Source organism: Berghia stephanieae, chromosome 1 (genome assembly GCF_034508935.2).
Source record: "Berghia stephanieae isolate SIO BIC M18660-M18661 chromosome 1, UCSD_Bste_1.3, whole genome shotgun sequence".
NCBI lineage: Eukaryota > Metazoa > Mollusca > Gastropoda > Nudibranchia > Aeolidiidae > Berghia > Berghia stephanieae.
In genome coordinates this window covers 9215418-9240545 of record NC_088360.1, presented here as the reverse complement: position 1 = coordinate 9240545, position 25128 = coordinate 9215418, and the positions used below count along the sequence as shown (strand labels likewise).

Below are 25128 nucleotides of genomic sequence, written 5' to 3'. Positions count from 1 at the left end.
CGCATGTGCAATACAAGCGACGTGTAATTAACTGAAATTATTTGCTTGGTGTAATATTTTATTTGTAAAGGATGAAATATTTTGGGTTCGTTTTTAGAGAATTTCAATTAGAATTAGAATATAACAATTAAGGCTATCCGACCTGCAACCATCAGTTGTAAGGCTCTGGGTGCCTTGTTATCCCGCTTGATAATTACGTACTCCTATGGCCTACTAGTTTTAAGCGTCACTTAACTTCTAAAAGGATAATCAAGGCCACACGAAAAACAAACAAACAAACAAAACAACAGTCTTTCAAAATTAATTTTATTAAATTAAATGTCGATGTATGTTTCTTTTCTCTCTGTCATGTTATACTTTAGAGTGCAACCAGCAAAATGAACGCTATTGACGAGAGTGAACATGATTTCGAAGCAAGTCAAAGATCAACGAAACAACCTAAAAGCTTCGAAGATGTCTTTCTTGCCATGGGTCCGCCAGGCCGATATCAACTTGTCCAAATTATGATGATCTTCACCTGCCTCATTCCTATGACATTTGTAAACATGAAGTATATTTTCATCTGTAAGTAGCTTGGTGAATGTAGTATACGGAGTTTTTTCGTTGCGCAGCTATGTGGTCTAGTGGCATAACAGCGTGGCTCAGCGGTACTGTATTTGCATCTTACCCGAAAAGTGCCGGTTTCGAATGCCCGCGGCGTCGTATGGTCTTAAGCAAGGCACTTCGCCCTAGCTCATCTTGCGGCGCTGCACTGCGGCTAACGCCTGGGTTATTTCAGTCTACCCTTGGAATAGACCTTAAAAAGAAAAATGTCCCCTATTGGATGAATAAAGGGAATTTTAAAATTTATTTTTATTTGTATTTATGAGTCCTGCCTTCGGATCGGAAGGTCCTTAGTTCGAGTCACCAGTCGGCGCATTGTTGAGTCCTTGGAAAAGGCTCTTTATTCACATTCCCCCACCGTACTCAGGTGTAAAATGAGTACCTGGCCCTTTAAAGCATCGTCTCTGTCCGAAGATAAATTGTAATATGCCTGTCAGGCGTCATTTCTGGTATTACAACTTAAGCGTTGCTCTTGACTAGGGACCCCTTGTAAAGCACTTTGAACACATGGATATTGTACTATATTAATGCTCTTGTTTTTTGTTGTTGAGACAATGGTAGTAGTGGCTGTTATGATGGTATATGTGTGTGTGTGGGGGGGGGGAGGTGCTGGTGTGTGGTAGTGGTGGTAGCTGACATAAAGATGAGCAAGTCTATGACAATAGTGCTTGAGCATATCACATATCTCTTTTTGTATACGTGGGTGAGTGTATGTGTTGGTCTGTCTACTTCTTTGTAAGTGCGCGCGCGTTTGTGTCCGCATGTGTATGTATGCGTGTGCATGATTGGAAACCACTGATTGTACGCCTAAAAATCGTAATACTATGTTTAAGCAGGTTTTTTTTTTTAGAATTTCTCTATCAAATTAAAATTCTTAACCAACATTAACACATATTACTTGTATTAGAGTCTTTATTATTATTATTATTTTTTCTTCTTTTGAGGTGATGCTGGAGTTTACTTGAATTGTTTTATTTATATAAATCCAAGTTATCGGGTTGTTTTAGCCAATGATGGTACGTTTTCGCACAGGACTCTTCTAAATATCAACTCTTATTCCTTTCCTTATTTCAACAGCTTTACAACCAAATTTTAGATGCAATCAAGTTGACGACACGCAGTTGATAAATGACATCAGAATGAAAAACGAATCGGAATCATGTTATATTTCCTCTTACAACAAAAGCTGTAATATCCAGATCCTGAAAAATGTATCGAATAAATGGACAGTCATCAAGAGTATGGACTGCCCATATGGATACGATTTCGACGGAGGTGAGGATGTTTCATTCATCACAGAATTGGGTTTAGTCTGTGACAACGAAGGCATTCCTCAACTGGCACAGGCAGTGATTTCAATTGGTGGATTTATAGGGTCAATTATATTCAACACTTTGGCTGATAAATATGGAAGATGGAAAACGATCACCATTTCAATCAGTCTTACAGCAGCTACCGAAATAGCCACATCTTTTGTTCCAGAAATTTATTCTTTTATAACACTACGTCTTTTATCTGGTCTCTTTGCTTCCGGCATGTACGTAACGTGTTATGTTTTAGCATTTGAAATGGTCATTTCGAAATATCGTGTAATTTTCGCTATGGTAAACGGTGCTCTGTGGTCCATGTGTATAATATTTCTTAGTGGCCTTGCATATGCTTTTCGAGATTACACTTGGAGAGGATTTCAACTGTATACAGCAATTCTATGCTTGCTGCCACTGTTATTTATATACTTCGTCAAAGAATCTGCATCGTGGTTGTATAGTGTTGGTAATAAATTGCGAGCCGAAGAGATTATACAACAGGCATGCAGCATAAATGGTGTGGATTACAACCTGATAAAGGTAACACTGGAAGAATGTTTCGAGGAAGAAAAGATAAAAGACCTTACTGAAAGTTTCAACGCTCAAGGAGCAAGCGGCAGCACTTTGGAGCTTTTAAAATCTGGAAGGCATCTTGTGATTGTAGTCATTGCTTGGTTTTTGTTTTTCACCAACGAGCTGACTTATAATGGCCTTAATCTCAGCGCATCCAGCCTAGTTGGAAATCTCTATCTGAATGTAACGATTCTTGCAGCAACTGGCGTTCCAGGATGTCTGGCTAACTGGGTTTTGCTCAAGTACAAAGGAAGACGATTTGTTATTATTTTCTTTATTCTCATGACAGCAGTATGCCTACCTATCTCAAGTTTCATTGATAGAACAAACATTGACAAAGAAATTTCGAGCATAATCTCATTAGTGTTCTTTGTTTTGGGTAAATTTGCAATCACGGCGTGTTACAATACATTACTTATGTATATTCCTGAAATATTTCCAACAAATGTCAGATCCTCTGGCACTGGCATTGCGTATTCAGGATCATCTGTCGGAGGATGTATAGCCCCGTTTTTTCTTCCATTGCAACACATCGCATCTTGGGCACCCGGCACTACCTTAGGTATTTGCTGTTTGATATCTGCACTTCTTCTATTAAAACTACCAGAGACGAAGAATAAACAGCTTGTAACAGTGTTAGACGATGACTTTGTATTCATTTACAAGGAGGATTTGGACGAGGAAGAACACGTTCACGGCAAAAGAGAGTCAGAGATGAGCCGATTTTAAATTCAGCCTCTTCAAAAAAAAAATTATACTGGGGGAAATTTCTATTTACAAACTGCACGCAATTGCTTTGACTGTTATATTTAGATTTATACAACATAAACTATTTCAAATTATTAGACTTTTCACCTGTAGTCCAAAGTCAGTTTATAATTTTTTAGTCAGACATTTAACATCGAAGTGCTCGTATTGGAGGTCTGATAACCAAATTGGTTAAGGCTAATTGTTGTAACAGAAACACTCCCAAACCAACACATAATATTGTCCGTTACAGCAATGTTAAATCAAACATATAATTGTTTTCGCTCTCTGGCTTGCAAATAATATGTGCATGGCGGTGAAAACCCTTTTGGTGACTTAGGTCACAATTTGATGAAACTAGTTAATTCTGCAGTAGTTGTTATCATTTGTCGATGAAATTATTTGTGAAACATTCAGCATCGGTGTTAAAGTGTCAAAGCAGTTCGAATTTAGAGCACTATTTGGTGAAATGAGTTAATTCTTCAGCAGTTATAATCAGATAAATAATTTTAAAGAAACATTTGACAGACTTTCGGTCGTGCGGTTGAAGGGTTAAATTTTTTAGTGATTTTTGTCTCTAATGTAAGTATTTGAGAGAAGAAGAAGAATTAATCAGACGTCGATTTTATGATTTATACAGGGTTGCTTGTAAGTTGTGGGAGAATATGACCCGCCCTTTAACCTGTGATTCCGAAGGAACACAGTTTTATAGATGAGTCGTTCGAGTAAACACATATAGTATTCACACTAAACGCGAGATTTATCAATATTTTGGAATCTCAAGGAATTGGGTTGATTAAGTTGCTCTATTTAGAATAGCCGAAGGGGTGGTAAATAATATTTCATATCCCGTTGGATCCCGTAATGTCAGTGGTTCAAGGTTGAGGAAACACACGTAATTACTTTGGGGATTTCTTGGCTATAATATTATGACTCACATACCATTTTATCCTTGTTTTTGATTTTTCTATAGTGCGGGCTTGTGGTCCTCTGGTATGACAATCGCCTTTGGACTGGTAGGTTGAGAATTCGAGTCCCGCTTTATGCGGTGCAAGGTTTAGTCTTTGGAACATGCTCATTACTTATATTCTCTCACCGTACTCAGGTGCAGAATGAATGCCTGTCTATGTCGAAGAGACTTGTAATATCGCCTTACATGCGATATGTATCGTCCTGTTGCAATTGGCTAGGGACACCTTGTAAAGTGTTTTGAGAAACTTAACTGGATATTGCCCTATATAAATGCTCATGTTTTAACAGATGAAATGGAAAATAAAAACGATATTTGTATGAACTACAAAATGTCTCAAGCAGATATTAAAAGCATCCATCTATATCTATATTGTCATTGGAGGTACGCAAAATCAAAGAGTAATTGACTTTACTGACAACACCGGTCTATGCCAAATCAGGAATTAGATACCGTTTCGGCCAACAATTCTATTATTATTGCAATTTTAATTCCAAATTTGCTGCAACATATTTTTCAAGTTTCATATTTGTGGCAATAAAAGTGAATTTCCTGCACCTTATCATCCCGAAATAATATCGTTTTGAGGCGGTGGGTCACATATGGACTGGCCGAAAAAAATGACTCTCTCAGTAGAATTCAATAATCAGATGTCACGTCCGCCCAGAAACGAGCAGATTGGTTCTAAACAAAGAAAATCGATACTTTTTTTTATTCTTCACGCTGGCTATAACTTGTTCACGTGTCATGTAATCAGAATGTATAAAATTCAAAACATGATTAGATTTATAATGTTTGTGTCCTCTGGATACACTTTTATGCTCGTCGGAGAAGTATTTCATAAGGGCGTCCGCCATTGTTCCAATAGTTTAGAACCAATTAATAAGTTACTATACGTCATTACGACGGAAGTGACGTCACGACTGTTGAAGCCTATTATCACGGCCATCTGATTGATTGTTTTCGGGGGTCTAAGCCCAAGGACAGTGTCATTTTGAAGAAGAATATATGAGAATGTACTCGGGGAACTCTCGCACTCTCGCACATGTCACTTGTATTGACGAGACTTGCTAATAAGGGGACTGGACGCCGTCTGAGGACAGACACAGACACATTTTATGGTGAAATAGAATCGTGGTGACAAACATAGCACGACACCATACTGAAGTGGTCTATTATTTATGAATAGCAGGTAATTGGATCTTGTAATTGATGTTATGCGTTTAGTTAAAATTCCCACAACATCCGCGAGACAAATTAAACATAGCAACACACAAAACTCTGTAACCTTTAGCAATTATAGTCTGATTATAGTCATAACAGGCTGACTAAAGATAATAACAAAGAGATGAGTGACATCAACTTCGATCCGTCTCCAGCTGAAATTATATATTAAATGCATCATATTCAAATCTTGTTTATCTCTGTTTTTCTAATATATGCATATATGCTTGTTACAGTATTTCACAGTATATCTTACTTATGCAAAAGTAAAGTACGGTCTATTTACATTTTCATTATTCCCCCATTAAAAAAGGGGTGACAGCGAGTTTGCATCGCGCAACCTTTGGTAGAGACTGTCGTATAAGTTCTATATTTAACTCTTTGCAGGTGGAGTTCGAATTAACAATAATCTGACAAAATATCTTACCATTCACTTTTTTAAAAAACCCAATAACATCGGTGCTCTCTAGGCATTAACGGTAAGTCATTATGTCAGGTAAGCGTTAAAAGACTCAAAGATTATCACGGTTTTTGTGACGTTAAAATATAGCAAATGATTGTTTTCCTTTGAATATGACTTTTATATATCTAATCGTAAAGTAAGAAAAAATTAAGCCTTCTGCCACGGCACCATTAAGATACCGTCGCCTAGGCGTTCCATGAAAGAATATAAATAATCCACCGATCAAGATGTCTGATGTCAACAGGATCATATTGACTAAAATGAGCAAATTGGAGCTAATTTTTTTTTACCCAAGATTTGAAAAAAAAAAACACGGAAGGGCCTGAAGCGGGCTCAAAACCAGGAGAGCCCAGGCCACAGTGCAATGCCTTAACCACTCGGTCACCCCCCCGCCACCCCATCCCACCACAAGGTAGTTTACCCCAAATCAATTTAACTAGTGACCCAATCAATGCTGATTTCCTATTGGACAGAATAAAACCAACCTTGACTTATCAAGGTTCAAAATACTTTTTTTCTCAAGTAAAGCAAGAGCACTAAGATCTAGTAATCATGTTATCAGAATCCTTAATTATGTGAAATTGTTTGCAGATGACAGCCTCTTGTACAGCAAAATAAAAAAAACGAGGACGATTCTGTCATACTACAGTAAGATCTAAATAAATTGCACTGCTGGGAACCAAGATGGAAAATTGAATTTCACTCCAAAAAGTGTCATGTTCTCAGGGTGACAAACAAAAAGAAAAACATAATCGACACCTACTATGAAATCCATAACGAAGCCCTACAATATGTGGAGAATGCAAAGTACCTCGGCCTGACCCTGAACAGTAGCATGGAGTGGAAGAAGCATATTGCCAATAAAGCTACTAAGGCAAATAGAACCATGGCCTTCCTCAACAGACAAATCCGCCATTGACACCAATCTGTGAATAAGAAATGCTATGGAACATGTGTCAGATCCATACTGGAATATAGTAGCTCAGTGTGGGAACCACACACATCACAAGAAATCAATGAGCAAGGAAAAGTCGAATGTGGGCTGCCAGATTTATCAGTGGAAACTATGAGCGGGATATGAGCGTAACTCAGCTGATAACCGATCTCCAATGGAAATGGCTACATGAAAGACGTCCCATCAACAAACTCATATTCCACAAAGCACAAAACGAAAAACTCGAAATTCCAACTAACCATTTGAAACAGAACAACAATAAAACAAGAAACTCAGCATTTAATTTTTTTGAAATACACCACGCAAGAACAAACCATCATCTTTAGTCTTTCTTTCCCTCCACCATTCGATTTTGGAACTCATTACCAACCAATTGTAAACAAGCGCTTTCGACTGATGACTTCAAAAAATCTCTCCCTGCTTCCCTCTAAAACCCCTGTTACTGTAAAATCGGCCATACAATCTTCAGCCTGAAGCTTTGGCCATAATGAAAGAAGAATGAATACTGATTTCAGTTAAATTTTAATAGCATTACATTATTATTATTCCCATGCCTAAAATATTTAAGAATACAAAATGGTAAAATTGAATAAAATCTAACGCCATAAATTATATGTTCGTGCACTGCATCATCAATAAGTCAGACGTTACTATTCATCTGACACATATTTTATTAGAAACAATAAAGAAAATGAGTGTTATAATATTTCATTTTAAATCATTGATAAGCTATTGACTATTAAAATGTCCATGAGGTCCAAATCATTGACATATAATTAGCTCCAGATCATCATTAGCATGACAAAATATAGATAGTATGCAGATGACGTCACTCAGGCCTTTGTTATTGTTTTTGCCATCCGCGTTTGTTAGTTGTTCTCACTAAACTGTATTAACCAGACTAAAAAAGTTCATGGTTACACAGAGTTTGTGTGTTGGTCCGTTATACTTCCGGATGGCAATGTTGTGAACTCCTTGGCCAAGCGCATTCTATCTATAGATTAGTTAGTGAACATAGTTCTATCTTCCAAGTACATGTTGCTCGTATCTTAAATTTGCGTTTAATGTAAAATGTTTGTTATAAGGAGAAATCAAATCATCCCTAAATAAAGACGGTCAAATTAAGACACAAGGGTGCAATATTTGAAATAATCAATTGTTGCACTATTTCAAAATACAAATTATCATCTAGCATTTCAAATAACCGTTTAAACTCCTGTTTGTATTTGGAACTCATTTTGTAATATACAATAATGTTGATGCTTGAGTTGATCGTTTCCAGTAGGAAATCAATAGAATATAATACCAAAAACATATTATGATAGCGACCATGGATTGCAATCTCTGGTATAAACATTCGTGTGTAGAAGATGATAACACAAGGCGAGTTACAAATAATAAATATTATACAAATAAAAGTTATCATCTTTACAACTTTCGCCTCTTTTGTGGATGTAGTTGGACCCATGTTCGGCATTTTATCTTTACCGGATGGTACCGATTTTTGTTTCAGCTCTTTGGGTGCGATGTGTTTTTTCGAGACACCCGGTTCATGTGATTCATCGTCACTAGTCTTCCTGTTGATATTGATAATATTAGAATTTGCATTGTTTCTCCTCCACTTGGTCGATGCGTTTAAGCGTGTGATAGTTAACTGGGTACAAATAATGACCATGGACAGAAATATTGTTGGGAGAATCATGTAGTTCATATATCGAATGACATGCTCCACTTCAGCAGCGTTATCTAATAAAACTTTACTAAGTAATGTGATATTTGTGGTAGGGTCTCGAATATTCAAAAGGCGTTGAGTGTAAAATATGGGGATGTAGGAAGAAATGGTGAACACAAATATGAATGAGATCACAAAAATGGATCGACGAGCTGTAAAAAGTTGTTTCACCTGGAAAAGAATGTATAAATAATGACTATTACTATAACATAACATATGAGCATGTCATTTTATTGGTGTTTTTAATAGTACTTGTTTGTAAAATTGTGAAGAATATATGCATTAGGTTGTCCAAATTATCGAATAATCTTAGTTCTCTGTCAATTATTATTATTATTATTATTATTATTATTATTATTATTATTATTATTATTATTATTATTATTATTATTATTATTATTATTATTATTATCATTATTATTATTATTATTATTATCACAGAGATTATTGCATATGGCCTCTCATGCATTATTGTGTCCATAACAGCACCTTCCCGTGGTGTTCCCTGTTTCTACTGAGTTTGTTATGGGCGCGACCGAGTCCCCGGCGGTATAACCGGGTTAGGGAGTAGGTGGGACCCCTTCCTCTTAAGGTGCAGGAGTCAGAACCCACCGGTGAGCGGTACACGCTCTGCTCCTCACCCACCCACCTCACACTCATTCTGTAGTGTGGTGTCTTCTGTATGTCCTTACTTTTCTTAACCTACCCCTATAACTCATACCCTCTCGAGCCATCGGTGTATGGCTCCACTGCCTTGTGGATACCTTCGGGAGGAGGAAAGGCTAAGGAGTAAACCTAACAGAAACCTGCATCCAAACTGATGCCAAACGTATCGCTGTGCGATCCTTTGGACCACACCAGGGAGGAAGAGAGGGAGGTTCTGGTTACTGGGCAGCCCAGGATCTCCACATACTTTGCCCAGGCCGCGCCCTGGAGAGGACACTCCAGTCTCACCTTCACCGGTGAAGAGTAACAACACGGAAGACAGCAGTCTACGAGTGATAAGTCCTTGCTCGATTGGCGTAGAGTTGGACGCTACGGGTTGTCTTCGACGGTGGGAGGGATCATCGTAATCCTACTGGTCAGCTACCGCCCGCCCCAAGCTGGGCAGCCCCCAGCCAGAAAGGTGTTGACCCGCCACGATCTGCCTGCTTCAGAGGGTGCCTGGAGCTTAGAGCTTGCAAGCTTGACAAGTGGATCGTTAAACTGTGTACCAGCAAGCAAACGAAAAAGAAAACGAAGTCCCCAGCTCTTCGATTAGCAAGCTGGAATGTAAGAACTATGCGCTCAGGACTGACAGATGACCTTCAGGCCATGGACGATGCTCGAAAAACAGCAGTAATTGATCATGAACTTAACAGACTGAACATCGACATAGCAGCCTTGCAGGAAAGGCGACTCCCAGAGAGGGGATCCCTGAAGGAGAAACACTTTACATTCTTCTGGCAAGGAAAAGGCACAGAAGACGTGAGGGAGCACGGTGTTGGATTTGCAGTACGCCATACATTGCTTCCTATGATCGAACCGCCAACCGACGGCACACAGAGAATTTTAAAGCTGCGCCTGTCATCCATGCAGGGCTCGGTGAACCTTGTTTGCGTCTACGCCCCAACACTGCAAGCTTCGGTTGAAGTAAAGGACCAATTCTATGAGTCATTAGACGCCATTGTCAACAATACCCCAGAAGTGGAGCACATCTACCTTCTTGGCGACTTCAATGCGCGAGTTGGTGCCGACATAGAATCATGGCCAACCGTTTTGGGGCACCACGGTATAGGAAAGATGAATGAGAATGGTCAGAGGCTTCTTGAACTCTGCTGCTATCGCAAACTATGCGTGACGAACACCTACTTCCAGAACAAGGCATGTCACAAGGTGTCATGGAGACATCCAAGGTCAAAACACTGGCATCAGCTGGACATGATCATCACTAAGCGCGATTCTCTTAACAATGTTTGCAACACCAGGCCCTATCAAAGCGCTGATTGCGACACAGATCACTCTTTGGTTGCCACAAGGGTGAAACTGACACCAAAGAAACTTCATCACTCAAAGAGAAACGGCCAGCCCAGGATCAATATCAGCAAGACAGCTTACCGGGAAAAGAATATAGAGTTCAACGAGCAACTTGAGAAGAATCTCAACACAGCTCATAGAAAAGCAGAACAAAACGCACAGGACAGCTGGAACTCTCTTAGAAACGCCATCTACAGCACTGCAGTACTGACATACGGCAAAAAGGAGCACAGGAATAATGATTGGTTTGAAGCGAATATTACTGAGATGGAGCCAGTCATTGATGCCAAGCGCAGCGCACTTAGGGCTATAAACAAAAACCAAGTCAGAGGAACCTGCAGGCGTTGTGAGCTGCACGCAGTAAAGCACAGCAAACAGCACGACGTTGCGCCAACAACTACTGGCTTCAGTTGTCGGACAACATCCAGCAAGCGTCTGACAGTGGCAACATAAGAGCCATGTATGAGGGCATCAAACAGGCGACAGGCAAATCTACAAAGAAAACTGCGCCTATTAAATCCAAGACAGGGGAAGCCATCACAGACAAGGACAAGCAGATGGGAAGATGGGTAGAGCACTAGTTGGAACTCTACGCCAGAGAAAACTCTGTCACCCAAAAAGCGTTAGACGCAATTGAAGAACTGCCAGTACTGGAAGAACTAGACGCAGAACCAATTATGGAGGAGCTCAGCAAAGCAATCGATGCTTTGGCCTGTGGCAGAGCACCCGGTGACGACAGCATTCCACCCGAAATCATCAAATGTGGAAAGCCAGCCCTCTTGGAACCACTACATAAACTCCTATGTCTTTGCTGGAGAGAAGGCAAGGTACCCCAGGATATGCGCGATTCCAAGATTATCACCCTCTACAAAAACAAGGGAGGCCGTAGTGACTGTAATAACTATAGGGGATCTCTCTACTGAGCATTGTGGGTAAAGTCTTTGCGCGCGTTGTCCTCGCTCGACTGCAAGTCCTCGCCGAACGTATCTACCCAGAGTCGCCATGTGGCTTCAGAGCCAAGAGGTCGACAGTGGACATGATCTTCTCAGTACGTCAACTTCAGGAGAAATGCAGAGAACAGCAGATGCCCCTCTACATTGCATTTATTGACCTGACAAAGGCATTTGACCTTGTTAGCAGGAAGGGCCTTTTCCAGCTGCTAAAGAAGATTGGCTCTCCTCTTCAGCAGCTTAGCATCATTGCCTCATTCCACGACGACATGAAGGGCACCATTAGCTACGACGGTGGAGCCTCTGAACCCTTCCCCATGCGCAGCGGCGTGAAACAAGGCTGTGTCCTCGCACCGACTTTGTTTGGTATATTTTTCTCCTTACTGCTGAAGTTTGCATTCAAAGAGTCCCCAGAAGGAGTCCACTTACACACTAGAAGTGATGGGAAGCTGTTCAATCTGGCACGGCTGAGAGCAAAGACCAAGGTTTGCACAGTCCTCATAAGGGAAATGCTATTTGCAGATGATGCAGCTCTATGCGCGCATACCGAGGAAGACCTCCAGCGGCTGATAGACAGGTTTTCCCACGCATGCAGGGAATTCGGGCTGACGATCAGCATCAAGAAAACAAATGTAATGTGTCAGGATGTCCCCTCTATACCAGCAATTTACATTGACAACGAGGAGCTAGAAGTCACTGATCACTTCACATACCTGGGCACAACCATCACCAGCAACCTCTCACTTGATGCAGAATTAGACAAGCGCATCGCCAAAGCTGCCGCTGTCATGGCACAACTGAGCAAGAGAGTGTGGACCAACAACCAACTCACTTTGAATACCAAACTCAGAGTATACCAGGCATGTGTACTCAGTGGCCTACTGTATGGCAGTGAATCCTGGACAACACATGCCAGACAGGAACCGCCTGGAAAACTTCCACATTCGCTGTCTACGACGAATTCTCGGCATCAGGTGGCAGGACAGACTCACTAACAATGCAGTGCTAGAAAGAGCGAACTCCCTCAGTATGCATCTCATGCTCTGCCAGCGACGTTTGCGATGGCTTGGTCACGTACACAGGATGGACGATGGACGCATACCCAAAGACATCATGTACGGTGAACTAGCTTCTGGACGTCGACCAACTGGCCGTCCAGCTCTGCGCTTCTATGATGTCTGCAAACGAGACATGAAATTGACAGGCATCGACACAAACACCTGGGAGTCGCTTGCTGACGACCGCAACGGCTGGAGATATGCGGTGATGGAGGGAGTGAAGAGAGGTGAGGAGAGGAGAAAGATGAAGTTTGAGGAGAGGAGAGCAAGGAGGAAAGAGAGGCAGCTGATCCAAATACCAAACACACAGTCAAACTATGTGTGCAACAACTGCGGTAGAGACTGCCATGCAAGGATTGGTCTGCTGAGTCACACCCGTTGTTGCTCTCAACAAGACTGATGAGACTAAAGCCATACAGGGCGCAAACCATCGTCTCTTGAGACGAAGGATGCCTACATTATTATTATTATTATTATCATCATCATCATCATCATCATCATCATCATCATCATCATCATCATCATCATCATCATTATCATCATCATCAAAGAAATGTGTTGTCATAATTTAAATCGGTATCGCAATTCCAATGAACAACATTATACTTCAAAGTCGCAGAATTTCAAATGGTCTCCCCCCCCCCCCATTTTTTGTTGTTGCAATATTACTCATATACCAAAATAAAACTGTTCAACTCTTGGAGATCACCCCTGCCATATGACTCCAGTGCAACTCACTTTTGAAATTGATCACCTTACTGTAAATTCAATGGATTCATTTGTGCTCTTCCTGGCTTGATTTTAGTTTTATTTTGTGCAGATTTGTGATCAATTGATATGACAATCATCTTAGGATCTGTACGATCCTGGTTCTTCGAGTCCTGCTCTGGGGCGGCGCAATGTTGAATCCTTGGAAAAGTTATTTTAATGGGCTCCCTCCCCGTATTTACCTTACCTAACCAAAGTCCTTCCCGTGATGTAAATGTTGTTGCTCGAAGCTCGAAGAAATAAATAACAATGTGAAATTGAATGTAAGCTTCAATTTAATCAACAAAAACAGATAAAATGGACGTTTCGGGTTTCCCATTTAGCAACAAAACAGGATTTTAAAAAATTTTTTATTATAAACCTCATGGACATATTTTGGAACAAAACAACTGATTTGTTGAGAAAGGGGAAACCCGAAGCGTCCATTTTATCTGTTTTTTGTATTTGATAATAATATTCAATTTAATAATTGAAGCGTACATTCAATTTCACTTTGTTATTTAGTCTGTCCTGTGACGAATGGCACATTCGGCCGTCACAAATCTCCACGTATTTCTGGTGTTAATCATCTCTTCGTCTTTCTCCTTGGACAGTATTCCTTTCGTTAAATCTTGTTCTATGATCTGCCTCCAAGTTAACTTCGGTCTACCTCTTTACTGCATTAATGTGTACAATGAGTACTTAGCTGGTAACAGCGCTGTCTCTCTCAAACAACAAACATCTTAATGACTTCACGTGTTCAACTACATATAAGTGTTGCTCTTAGAAGATTTCTAGACTGAATTGCCAGGAACTAGGGGTGATGAGCCCCTATTCGGCGCTGGGGTCGGTCAGCTCAGGCATCCGCACCCTGCTTGTCCACCAGAATGGTATAATGGCGGTCAACCAGGTGACTTCTTCGCCCTGCATAATCTACTTAACCATTCTCTACACGACAAGATCAATAGGGTTAAAAGTCGTGACGTCACTTCCTTTTAACAACGCTTACAGCAACCAAAAGTGGTTCCACTGTGGAATCTGTACAACCGACAAGCCTCCCTCTCCGAGTGATATCGATATTCAGGTGAAAAACATTTATCAAAGAAACCGATCTATTTGATTTTTAAAAATTAACTGAGCTCGTAGTGAAGGCAACAATCTATCTATCTATCTATCTATCTATTTATCTATCTATCTATCTCTCTATCTATCTATCTATCTATCTATCTATCTATCTATCTATCTATCTATCTATCTATCTATCTATCTATCTATCTATCTATCTATCTATCTATCTATCTATTTATCTATCTATCTAACTATATATATATATAATATATATTCATATATATATATATATATATATATATATATATATATATATATATAATAAATAAATAATATATATATATATATATAATATATATATATATATATATATATATATATATATATATAAAGTATAATTGTGATCAACTTCTACAATATTGTCTCGAGCATTCGCCCTCATGGGGAAGTAAAAGTGAAAGTAGATTGTTGTGTTATTCGTAATTCTTCGGCTTCGTAGCTATGGTGGTTCGTAATTACATAAAAGGTGTTTGTTTCTATATCTGCATGAAAATGTTAGTTAATTGTTTTTTGTTGAGTGTTGCCAAGTTCGGTTTGTGACGATGTAGAATTTTTCTTCCAAGCAGAGATTGCAAATCTTAGATGAGGGTGAGTACGACTGTGCTCTGGAAATGGTTTTCCATGTGATGCTGTATTGCATGCTTTATATATATATATATATATATATATATATATATATATATATATATATATATATATATATATATATCAAGGACAACTATACTGAAAGGACATTCATATGGAATCTTCAGGCAGCGCTAGTGGGGGCCAACAAATAATATAGAAAATTCAAACCAAAATAACAGCAAGGGCATTATATGGCAAGATCTACCATTTTAGAGAGTGATTGTGAATTCTGGGTCCAAAACAATATTTAATGATTATTATTATCAGCAGTGAATAAGAGTAGCCAAGAAACGGAAAGGATGAGTAGTTAGATATTCTAAAAACTGACCTTATAGTGATTGATTCAGGATGACTTCTTTAGAAGCTTAATTAATGAATATACAATTAAAGTGATGATGAGGATGAGGATGAACAATTCGATGAAGGGGAAAGGAGATGTACAATATCACCAATGGGGGGTAATCTGTGGAGGCTGATCCCAAGAAAAATATGAATACCAAAATATCTACTAAGGGATGCAATACATAGTAGTTGTAATTAGGATCTCTCGAATTTATTAATTTTTTAATTTTTTGAACACTATTTCATCCCTATAAGGGACGATCGGTCTGCCAGGTAGAATTTTCATTGGAACACCTGCAGACCAATGTCTTTCACAAATAACAAATTTTGTTCGATGTGGTTCAATATCATCACGAGGAGGGAGTTGGTTTAACCATGTTTACCGTTCTGGTTCCTCTTTAGGCAATCTGAACACACAACATTTGTTGGCTTCATTGTAGTTAACATTGCAATTCGCAACACCACAATTGTCCCCATCTTGAATTTGCTAACTAATCACGTCCATGAACATCAGACCCGCAAGAGACAAAAGTTCATGTGAGGAAAAACATTCAGAGTACTGGTTCATTCAATATAGTCAATGGAGTAGCATCAAATTCCATTCCATCCCATATTCATAGAGTTAATTAATAAAGTAACATATCAGATCAATATATATTCAGATTACAATAGTCGGATTTTTAATAAGGGGCGCGTCTTTTTCTTCTCTTTCTCAGCTAGCTGTTCACGATGTACAGCTGCAAAATGTGTATGAACCTCTGGATCATTTTTTTCTTAATAACGTTTTTTTCACGAATTTTTAAAACAATAGGAAAGTATTTCGCTTATTACAGCTATATTAAAATCGATAACTGGTAAGGATTGGAACTAAATAATGATTTATAGTGTCGAAATTTTGATTTTCCGCTTATCCATTTTGAAAGAATTTGTTAAAATGGAATATTCAGTTAATTGAAACTTATATGATGTTCGTACAGAATCCGAATATGAAGGAACGACAGACAAGTTTACATTTTATAACAATAAATATACGTTATTGAAGAATTCAAATAAAAGTGAACATTACGCCCTTCCACCATTTTTTTGAGTTCAAATTTTTTAGAAATAGCTTGGTATTTATGCCAAAGACGATTGCATAAATTTAATGTAGACCAGTCAAAAGTAGAGATTCATCAATTTATGACTCAGTATTTCCACAAAATGTGCATGTGTTCAACAACAACGTAACAACAATAAATGCGAAACTCATGGTTGATTGTGAAATTCCAATTCCATAGCTGTCCTCTTTAATGGCTTATCGACAGATACAAGTAGACTTCTTTTCGCAGCTTTACGAGAAAGGAACCGAAAGAGATTCAGTATCACATCGTATTGTTTAAGAGCTTATAGGTTTAAAAGAAAACTTTAAATGCTATGTGAAACATTCATGCATAGATACAATTTTTCAAAGTTAAAAATAAACATTCGATGTTAATTTGACAATTTTGAGTATTTAATCACTTGTTCAAATGAATTAAGATAGAGATTCATATCAGTCTTCGGTATTTGCGACGTAATGTAAATAAAAAGCAATAAATTATAAGGTCAAAATTGGATGCAAACTACATAAGTTGCTACTTTATAACAGTTAATGTGTTTTGGTTTTATTCGGAAAATAGTATGGTGTGAACTCATAACCACTAGCCGGAACTAACGTGTCACAAGATTTTTTTGAAAAATGATGAATTCATCTCTTACTTTGTGGTGCAAAACTGTTAACACATTTAGCAGTGTAAAATCTCTAATTTTATGACAGCGGTTTTAAAGTGGCTTTTTATTGGTCGTGAAGAAGAATTCTTTTTTTGTGATATGGCACCACAATTAAATACGGGCCAAATTCTTTATTCGGTTAAGAGAAATTGATTTGGAGGTTGACAATAAGTTTTACAACTTTCGATAGAGGGACATCTGAGAAAAACTGGAAAAACATGCGCCATTCATAAAAAATATGACTACTATAGTTCATTCCTTACAGTCAATGTCAATGAGTAGCATTAGAATAAGATCAATAGTTCCCCCCATAGTCATAGAATTGATTAATAGAGTTACATCTTAGATCAATGACACAAAATCCATAATTTCTTTCCATAGTCACAGAGATAATAGTAATAGATTGAGTGAGTGTAACTGTAACAGTAACTCAATAACATCTCAGATCAATGAGGCAAAATTCAGAGTCTTAATTACTAGTCCCATACGATTGACAGTCATATCAGCAACACCAGATCCACGTAATGGGCATAACTATATATTCAGAGTCCAAGTTCCATCATATATGAATATGACATGGTGATATCAGACCCACTAACTAGCAACTGTAGTTGTAGTAGAAATAGAAAGGACTGTTCAAGTTCAAGTTGTGAAGTTGACGTGACGAGCAAAGGGTCCCTCTAGACTTATACAATAAAGTCAATATTTATCAGTTAACCATATAGAAAAAAATATATAAATATAAAGCCACAGGCCATAATTCATAATAAAATAAGAAACAGTAAATTCAAATCAGGATGTCGAAGTCTGATTCTGAATCTGTGCGACTCGACAGAGCAAGCACGACAATGGGTCCAACTATCGTCTGCTGGAACTAAAGCCAGATGCTAATTCTAAACATGTCTTAAATAATTATTACGCAATTATTATTCGTACTTACCACTTTTAATAATAATAATAATAATAATAATAATAATAATAATAATAATAATAATAATAATAATAATAATAATAATAATAATAATAATAATAATGCTGAAAACTTATATAGCGCTATAACTCCGAGACACCAGACTCTATTTTCAAAGATTCTGGTTCGATAAATTAGCCATAGACGTTTAGTTATTAAAAGGTATTGAAATCAGATTCGTACTTTCGATTTCAAAAAAGGTTACAAACCCAATCACTCAGTTTGTAAGAGGGCGTCATAGAAAAATAGTTCATACTTGCCTGTAAAATTGTTGATAGCTCACTCCTTTTTGTATATTTTCATAACCATCAAGACATAAGAAATATTATTTAAAACTTATGGTCGCCAATTTAACCAATTTATTATAAAGTACCGAAATTATAAGGACAGAATCAATTATTGCGCTTTCAAGGAAATTGTACCAAGGCAGAAAAGTGGTAGTTTTGCTTGAAATCGTTATCCAACCAATGGCCCCCACTAGTGGAGGCTGAAAATCGAGGGAGAACCTCCTTTCTAAAGTCCCCCTTGATATATATATATATATATATATATATATATATATATATATATATATATATATATATATATATATATATATATCAAGGAGGACTTTATATATATATATATATATATATATATATATATATATATATATATATATATATATGTAATATATATGTAATATATATATATATATATATATCACCTTGAATGGTAGTACCACACACATACATCTTTCCAAAGCTACATATGCTGTGATACAACATGTCACTCTGGTGAACATAACACGAGGCCACCCTGTAGCGATGTAAACGACGCTGTTGACAATAATAAAGAATGTGAACATTAATATAAAACAATATCCACTAAACGTGATTAAAACACTTATTACAAGGAATCCCAAGCCAACAGCAACATTTAAAATGACACCTATTAGGCAATGTTACATATTTATGAGACATTTGATGAACTTTCGTGATTGGAATTAGGTCGACCCCGTGTCGATAAAACTATCTACAAGAGAATTGTGTGAATCTGTCAAGGATTCTGCTGATTTACTAATTTATTTGTTCATTAACCCTCTCCTTACCAGCTATTATTAGAATTTCCCCGAAAATTCACACCCACCCAGCACAAAAATAGGCTCTTCTTACTCAAACAAAAAAGTAACAAGTGAGTTCTACAACACAGTGTTTAGTATGAATAGCTGTAATCAAATCATTCTTTAAATGTTGTGCTGTACAAGAGAAATCAAAATGAGAAAATTGTCGGCTACATCCAAACGAATGTGACGATTTTTCTATTTGTGGTAAGGAGAGGGTTAAATGTGTTTACTATGTAAATTTGAGAACGGATTGACAAGGTACTGTGTAATATTTGTAACTTTATGACCATTTTATCGGGTCCCCTTTAACAACCTATTGTCAATAATCAAAATTAAAAGGAAGTATCATCTATTTAAGTCTCCTGCCTACGGCAAATAGTTTTCGACTATTGACGACGTAATTCTGAATTAGGAATGAACATCGCATCATTCAATGTGTGCGGCATCTCCTCAAAATTTAAGAAAAACAACCTGATTGAGGACCTATTTACTTACAACTTAGACGTAATAAGCATACAAGAGACCAAGGACAAGGCCTGTGATGAAATAATACGAGGTTGCCGACTCATTACATTTCAGCATGAAAATATCCAGGGAGGGCTCGGTTTTCTAATATCAAACCATCTAATACCTTATCTAAACTCATATTGATCTATAAACGAAAGAATATCTGTTTTGAGCTTTAAAACCATTCCATGCTTTCTAAACAAGAAGCCTACACTTAAATTCAACACCCACCATCCTACTTCGGGGACATCCAAAAGTATTATACAGTAAGAGATAGATTATACAATGAAATTGAAATGATAATCCAAGACCGTGTAAATGACATCATCATAATCACGGGCGATTTCATGCCAAAATAGGAACAAGGGAAGACAGCAACGAAACATGCCTTGGTGCTTATTCCAAAGGACTGAGTAATGAAAGTGGCCAGTATCTTATTAAATTTTGCTGCGAACGTAAGTTATTCATATGTAACAGTGCCTTTAAACACCCTTCTCACCACATGGCTAGTATGGTGGAAAAATTCTGATGATAAGATTATCAATAGGTACAATCAGATTATAATAATTTCGGACCATTACAAACGCATTCTCAATGATTCACGAACATATGCAGGAATGAAGACATCCACAGACCATAGACTTTTAGTTTAAAAGTTCAGGCCAACAGAAAATGAAAACAAGCCAAGGCATAAGTATTAAAAACAAAATAGAAAATCGATCAAAGTCTTCAGCAGTCTAAGAGATGACCTAGTCAAAGAATATTTCAGAAACAAACTCGCTTCAAATCTTTCGTCAAAGAATTTAAAGGATGCCTCTAACCCAGCTAAAATTCAACATCTTGTACAAATCGTGCTGATTTGAAGGGAAACAACACTGCCCGAGAGAAGTAGTATACAAAAACAAGATTACTGTCCAATGCTGCATGACTTATCACAGCAGCAAAAAACAAATGGGACTTGACGTCAACAGCTGCTCAAATACGGATGCGAAGAACAAAATGAAGAGACAAAGAAATGAAATCATGCATAAAATCAAATCTCAATCAATAGATAATCACAAAAAGAAAATAGATGAGATTGTGACAGAAATAAATATGACGAGTGACAGTATGGAAATGTTCAAAGCGGTGAATACAATCAAACGACAAAAACACATAGTAGACTTATAAACAAAGATAAATGTAATAAGGCCTTATGTAATGATAAAGAAATTATAAACACTATAAGCGTGTACTACACTGAGAAATACAAGGGTATTTAAGAAGTGGAACCATTCGAGTTACCAATTTAGAGCTTGAAACGCCTATAACGCGCAAAGAAATAATTGAAGCTATACAAAAGCTCTATAACAACAGATCATTTAGGTCCAGATGGTGTTAGAGCAGAAGAACGTAAATGTCTTGACGACGAAGGCATGCACATCCTAGCTGATATGTATAATACTATATTTAAGACAAAACAAGTTCTCAATCTTGGAAGTTGGAAAACTCATTCTACTAAACAAACCAAATAAAAAGAAAGGCCCTTTAGAAAATGTGAGACCCATAGTTTAATTATCCACGCTAAGAAAAGTTTTAAGCACAATCACGCTCAACAGAATTAGATAAAAGGTAGAGGAATATCTTTCACCTTGACAAAGCGGGTTTAGAATAGAGAGAAGCACTGCAGACATAATATGGGCCCAGAACAGAGAAACATAAGAAAGAATTTACAATACTTGGAATTGATATGAGTTCAGCTTTCGACACCATATGTAGAACCAAGTTGTTATCAATCTTTGACTCATTCTTGGACAAAGATCACGTGAAGCTAACAAGATACCTCTTATCAAATACTACATTACAATTTGAACCCGGCAGAGAATTAACAACAATATCAACCTCAATTGGATCCCCTCAAGGAGACAGCTTGAGTCCAATTCTATTCACGATATACCTCGAATCGGCCATGAAAGATCTAAGACCAAAATTACCACCAATAAAGAAGATCACTCGTGAATTGATATACGTAGATGATACAAACCTAATCTTTGAATCAGATCATCGTGAAAATATACTTTCAATAATATCAACTACCCGAGAAGCATGGAATCTGAAAGCAAATTAATCCAAAACAGAATATACAAAAATCAACAGAAATTTGAATGAATGGAAAAGTGTACGTAAACTAGGCAATTTGATCGACGAAAATGAAGACACCAGAAAACGAAAGCAGCTGGCCACTAATACATCCAACCAACTCCAAAATTTATGGAATAGAAAAAACCTAATCAGTGAGAATAAACGAATACAGATTTATGAGGCACTAATTTTTCCGATATTGACATATAATTATGGAACCTGGGGCCTCACAAAAAGGAACTTTGAAAGTCCCGATTCATACCACCGCAAACAATTACGTAGCGTAATCAATTACAATTACAATTACTGATCTCTATGAAAAAAACAGGGTCCAACGCCTGAGTACAATAATAAAAGAACAGCAATGGAGGCTATTAGGGCACATGTTACGACGAGAAAATAACATCCCAGCCCAAACTGCAATGACAGAATATTTCCTTCATGGCAACAAATATGTAGGGAGACAACCAACATCAATAGTAACTACCATGAACAAGTATCTCTCTACATATCAGAATTTTCTGGATTCAAATGAGGCCGAATTAATCCCTAGAGAACAAAGAAATACTGCTGTGTCCTCCCTACTAAAGTCAAAACAAGTTCTTGACAGCCTCAAAAATCTGGCCCAGGACCGTGACCAATGGAAACAATTAACAACATGGATGGAGAGAGCAGTTATACTTATCGACCAAGACTGAATCGCACAATTCTCAGCAAGCGTCAATCGCACTGCGAAGCTTACTACTACATATTTATGACAGAGAAAACACTGTTAACGACCAGAAACTCATTTTACACCTGAGTACGGTGAGAGAATGTAAGTGAAGAGCCTTCTCCAATGACACAAATGTGCGCCCCTCCAAGCGGGGCCCGTGCCCAGGACTTTCCGACTCGAAGGCGAGTGTCATACCAAAAGACCACATAGCCTCACAAAACCATCAACGATGAATTATGACCACCGTCTCAAAAAGGTAATTTTATATCCCAGTCAAAACCGAATTGATAGAAATAAATATACCAGAGTGGAGATAATCTATTTTTGCATGGGTTCAATAGATATAATTACTTGAAATGAGTTGTAACTTTCACTTAGAGTCACTACCTAGCAGTTTGTTCATACCGAAAAGATACCGTTTGAGCACGATGGATCACAATTATTACGAATTAGACATGAGAAGAAATTGTAAGGTCAGTATTAAACTCTTAACACAATCATCATCATCATCATCATCATCATCATCATCATCATCATCATCATCATCATCATCATCATCATCATCATCATCATCATCATCATCATCATCATCATAATCATCATCATCATCATCATCATCATCATCATCATCATCATCGTCGTCGTCGTCATCGTCGTCATCATCATCAGCATCATCATCATAATCATCATCATCATCATCATCATCATCATCATCATCATCATCATCATCATCATCATCATCATCATCATCATTGTTAAACTCACCTCAAAGGATCCCAAGGAATACCAGGGGGCTGTGACAGTACAATGATGAAATTGATGCTATGAAAAAAACATTGTGGTCACACAACACAGATCGGCTAACGCCAGACCGGCCAAAGTGGCTGTCACGCTGAGCGAAGGAAAAACAACATTTTTGTCTCACATCGTCAAACTGCTATTATGTCAGAATGCACCAGATAAAAAAAACTGCTTTTAACCAGTTAACTGCCAAACCCTGGAAAAACTCACATTTAAAAACGTGGCCAGAAATCTCATCCTTCAAATATTGACCGATTTAAATGACCCTCATCTTCTCTAAAACTCTCAAACCCTCGACCTTGCAAGGTCCAAGGTTTGAGAATATTTGCCAAGATGAGGGTCATTTAAATCGATCGATATGTGAAGGACGAGTTTTCTGGCCAATTTTTTAAAATACGAGATTTTTTGGGGGGTTTTTCAGTTTACCTACGACAGTTAACTGGTTAACGTAAAAAAGATCAGAATTATGATATGATGTGAATATTTCAGAAGTTTAAGATAAAAAACTCCCTCTCCTCAGTCAAACCATTTATTTTCTCTCTAAGTTTCTCGCTTTACTGTTTTACTCTCTTAATGGCAGGTGGCCCTATAGTTCAGTTGATAGAGCACTCGCTTCACACACAAAGGATTCTAGATCGATTCCGAGTGTGGTCAATATTTTTTGTGACCACCTCCCCCACCCCTGCCACCCAGCAGTGATAGGGTAGATGGTTCTGTTAGATCGTCTTATCCAAAGGATAGCGATAAATTGCTATTATCCGTTTCACGCCATAGATACGGGGATAAAGTCCGGATCCATGGGCGTCATGGCTACTCACACCGACATAATTCCCCGTTTGATCTGATTGGTCACATTAAAAAAAGTTGAGAACGAATAATGTCAATTAATTTATGAATTGCTTTATTATTTTGATATTATATATCGAGAATGAGGTGAAGAATAATACAAAAAAAGCAATAACAACAATAACAACTTTAAAAACAAAACAAAAACAATAAAAAAATAGCAAAAACTACAACAACAACAGCAATAGCAAGATGAACCGCAACTATAACAAATCACAAGAAGAGGCTTTTCATACGTATACTTATTTACAGGTCTGACAGCCAAAATGTTTATGGGTGGATTGTTGTAATGGAAAAATGTACTCGCACATAATTTTACATTACAATGTGTTAAATCAAGCCCACACGCGCGCTAGGTTATCGGACCTGTAAATGTGTGCACGTCGGGTCTTACCCTACCTTTCTGTGAGAATGCCTTGTCTTATAAAGATAACAAGATTAACGATGTTGGTACCAATACCCATCAAGCCAACAGCCCCACACAAAAACACCCACACCAACACCTGAAACATGTATCCGATGAAATCACTGAGAAGACCTTCAGACTTCATCTCTTCAATGTCAAGATTGTCCACCGTCGTTGGCATTGTGATCACTTCTTGAGCCAATGGAGTGTTCTGGTTTCCCAAGTAGAGACCTGCAAACTAGTAAAGCAATAGAGATCGCTGAGTGGCATTGGGTGTTATTAATTCAAAACTTTTCATTTGGAAAACACGCAGGACTAAATTAAGCGACAAATACAATATTTGGGTGCAGATTATATACACATAGATAGTATCAAACATTTTATCATGGTCGTGATTATTTTATTTCATCTTTATCAAACGATATTGAATATAAGTGCGTATTCTATCGTCTTCTCAAATGTATTC

The 25128-nt window shown here is 37.7% G+C and overlaps 2 protein-coding genes across 3 annotated transcripts in view; one reads left to right on the top strand and one right to left on the bottom strand.

Annotated features, from left to right (window-relative positions):
* Positions 1 to 3456, top strand: part of LOC144967447 (organic cation transporter protein-like) — a 4171-nt gene extending 715 nt beyond the window's left edge. The window contains exons 2-3 of one of the 2 annotated variants that reach the window (XM_078904722.1): positions 363 to 564; positions 1681 to 3456. In XM_078904722.1, the coding sequence (XP_078760848.1) occupies positions 363 to 564; positions 1681 to 3212 (1734 nt within the window). In that variant the 3' untranslated portion in view covers positions 3213 to 3456. The remainder of the gene's footprint in view (positions 1 to 362; positions 565 to 1680) is intronic. The other variant, XM_078904730.1, reaches the window with a different exon arrangement.
* Positions 3457 to 7804: 4348 nt separating this feature from the next.
* LOC144967461 (uncharacterized) lies at positions 7805 to 24902 on the bottom strand. Its single transcript, XM_078904742.1, has 4 exons — positions 24656 to 24902; positions 23375 to 23501; positions 18868 to 18979; positions 7805 to 8745 (listed from the first exon to the last, which is right to left on the bottom strand). Exons 3-4 carry the CDS (start codon positions 18943 to 18945, stop codon positions 7945 to 7947), a joined length of 879 nt encoding a protein of 292 aa, XP_078760868.1. The 5' UTR covers positions 18946 to 18979; positions 23375 to 23501; positions 24656 to 24902; the 3' UTR covers positions 7805 to 7944.
* Between the last annotated feature and the right edge of the window lie 226 nt (positions 24903 to 25128).

What these genes read in the sequence shown, in the direction of transcription:
- LOC144967461 (XM_078904742.1), bottom strand. Translation starts at nt 18,945, where the DNA reads ATGTTCACCAGAGTGACATGTTGTATCACAGCATATGTAGCTTTGGAA. An exon ending in GTGTGGTACTACCATTCAAG is followed by an intron (nt 8,746 to 18,867) that starts GTGATATATATA and finishes ATTCTTTTCCAG; the next exon opens with GTGAAACAACTTTTTACAGC.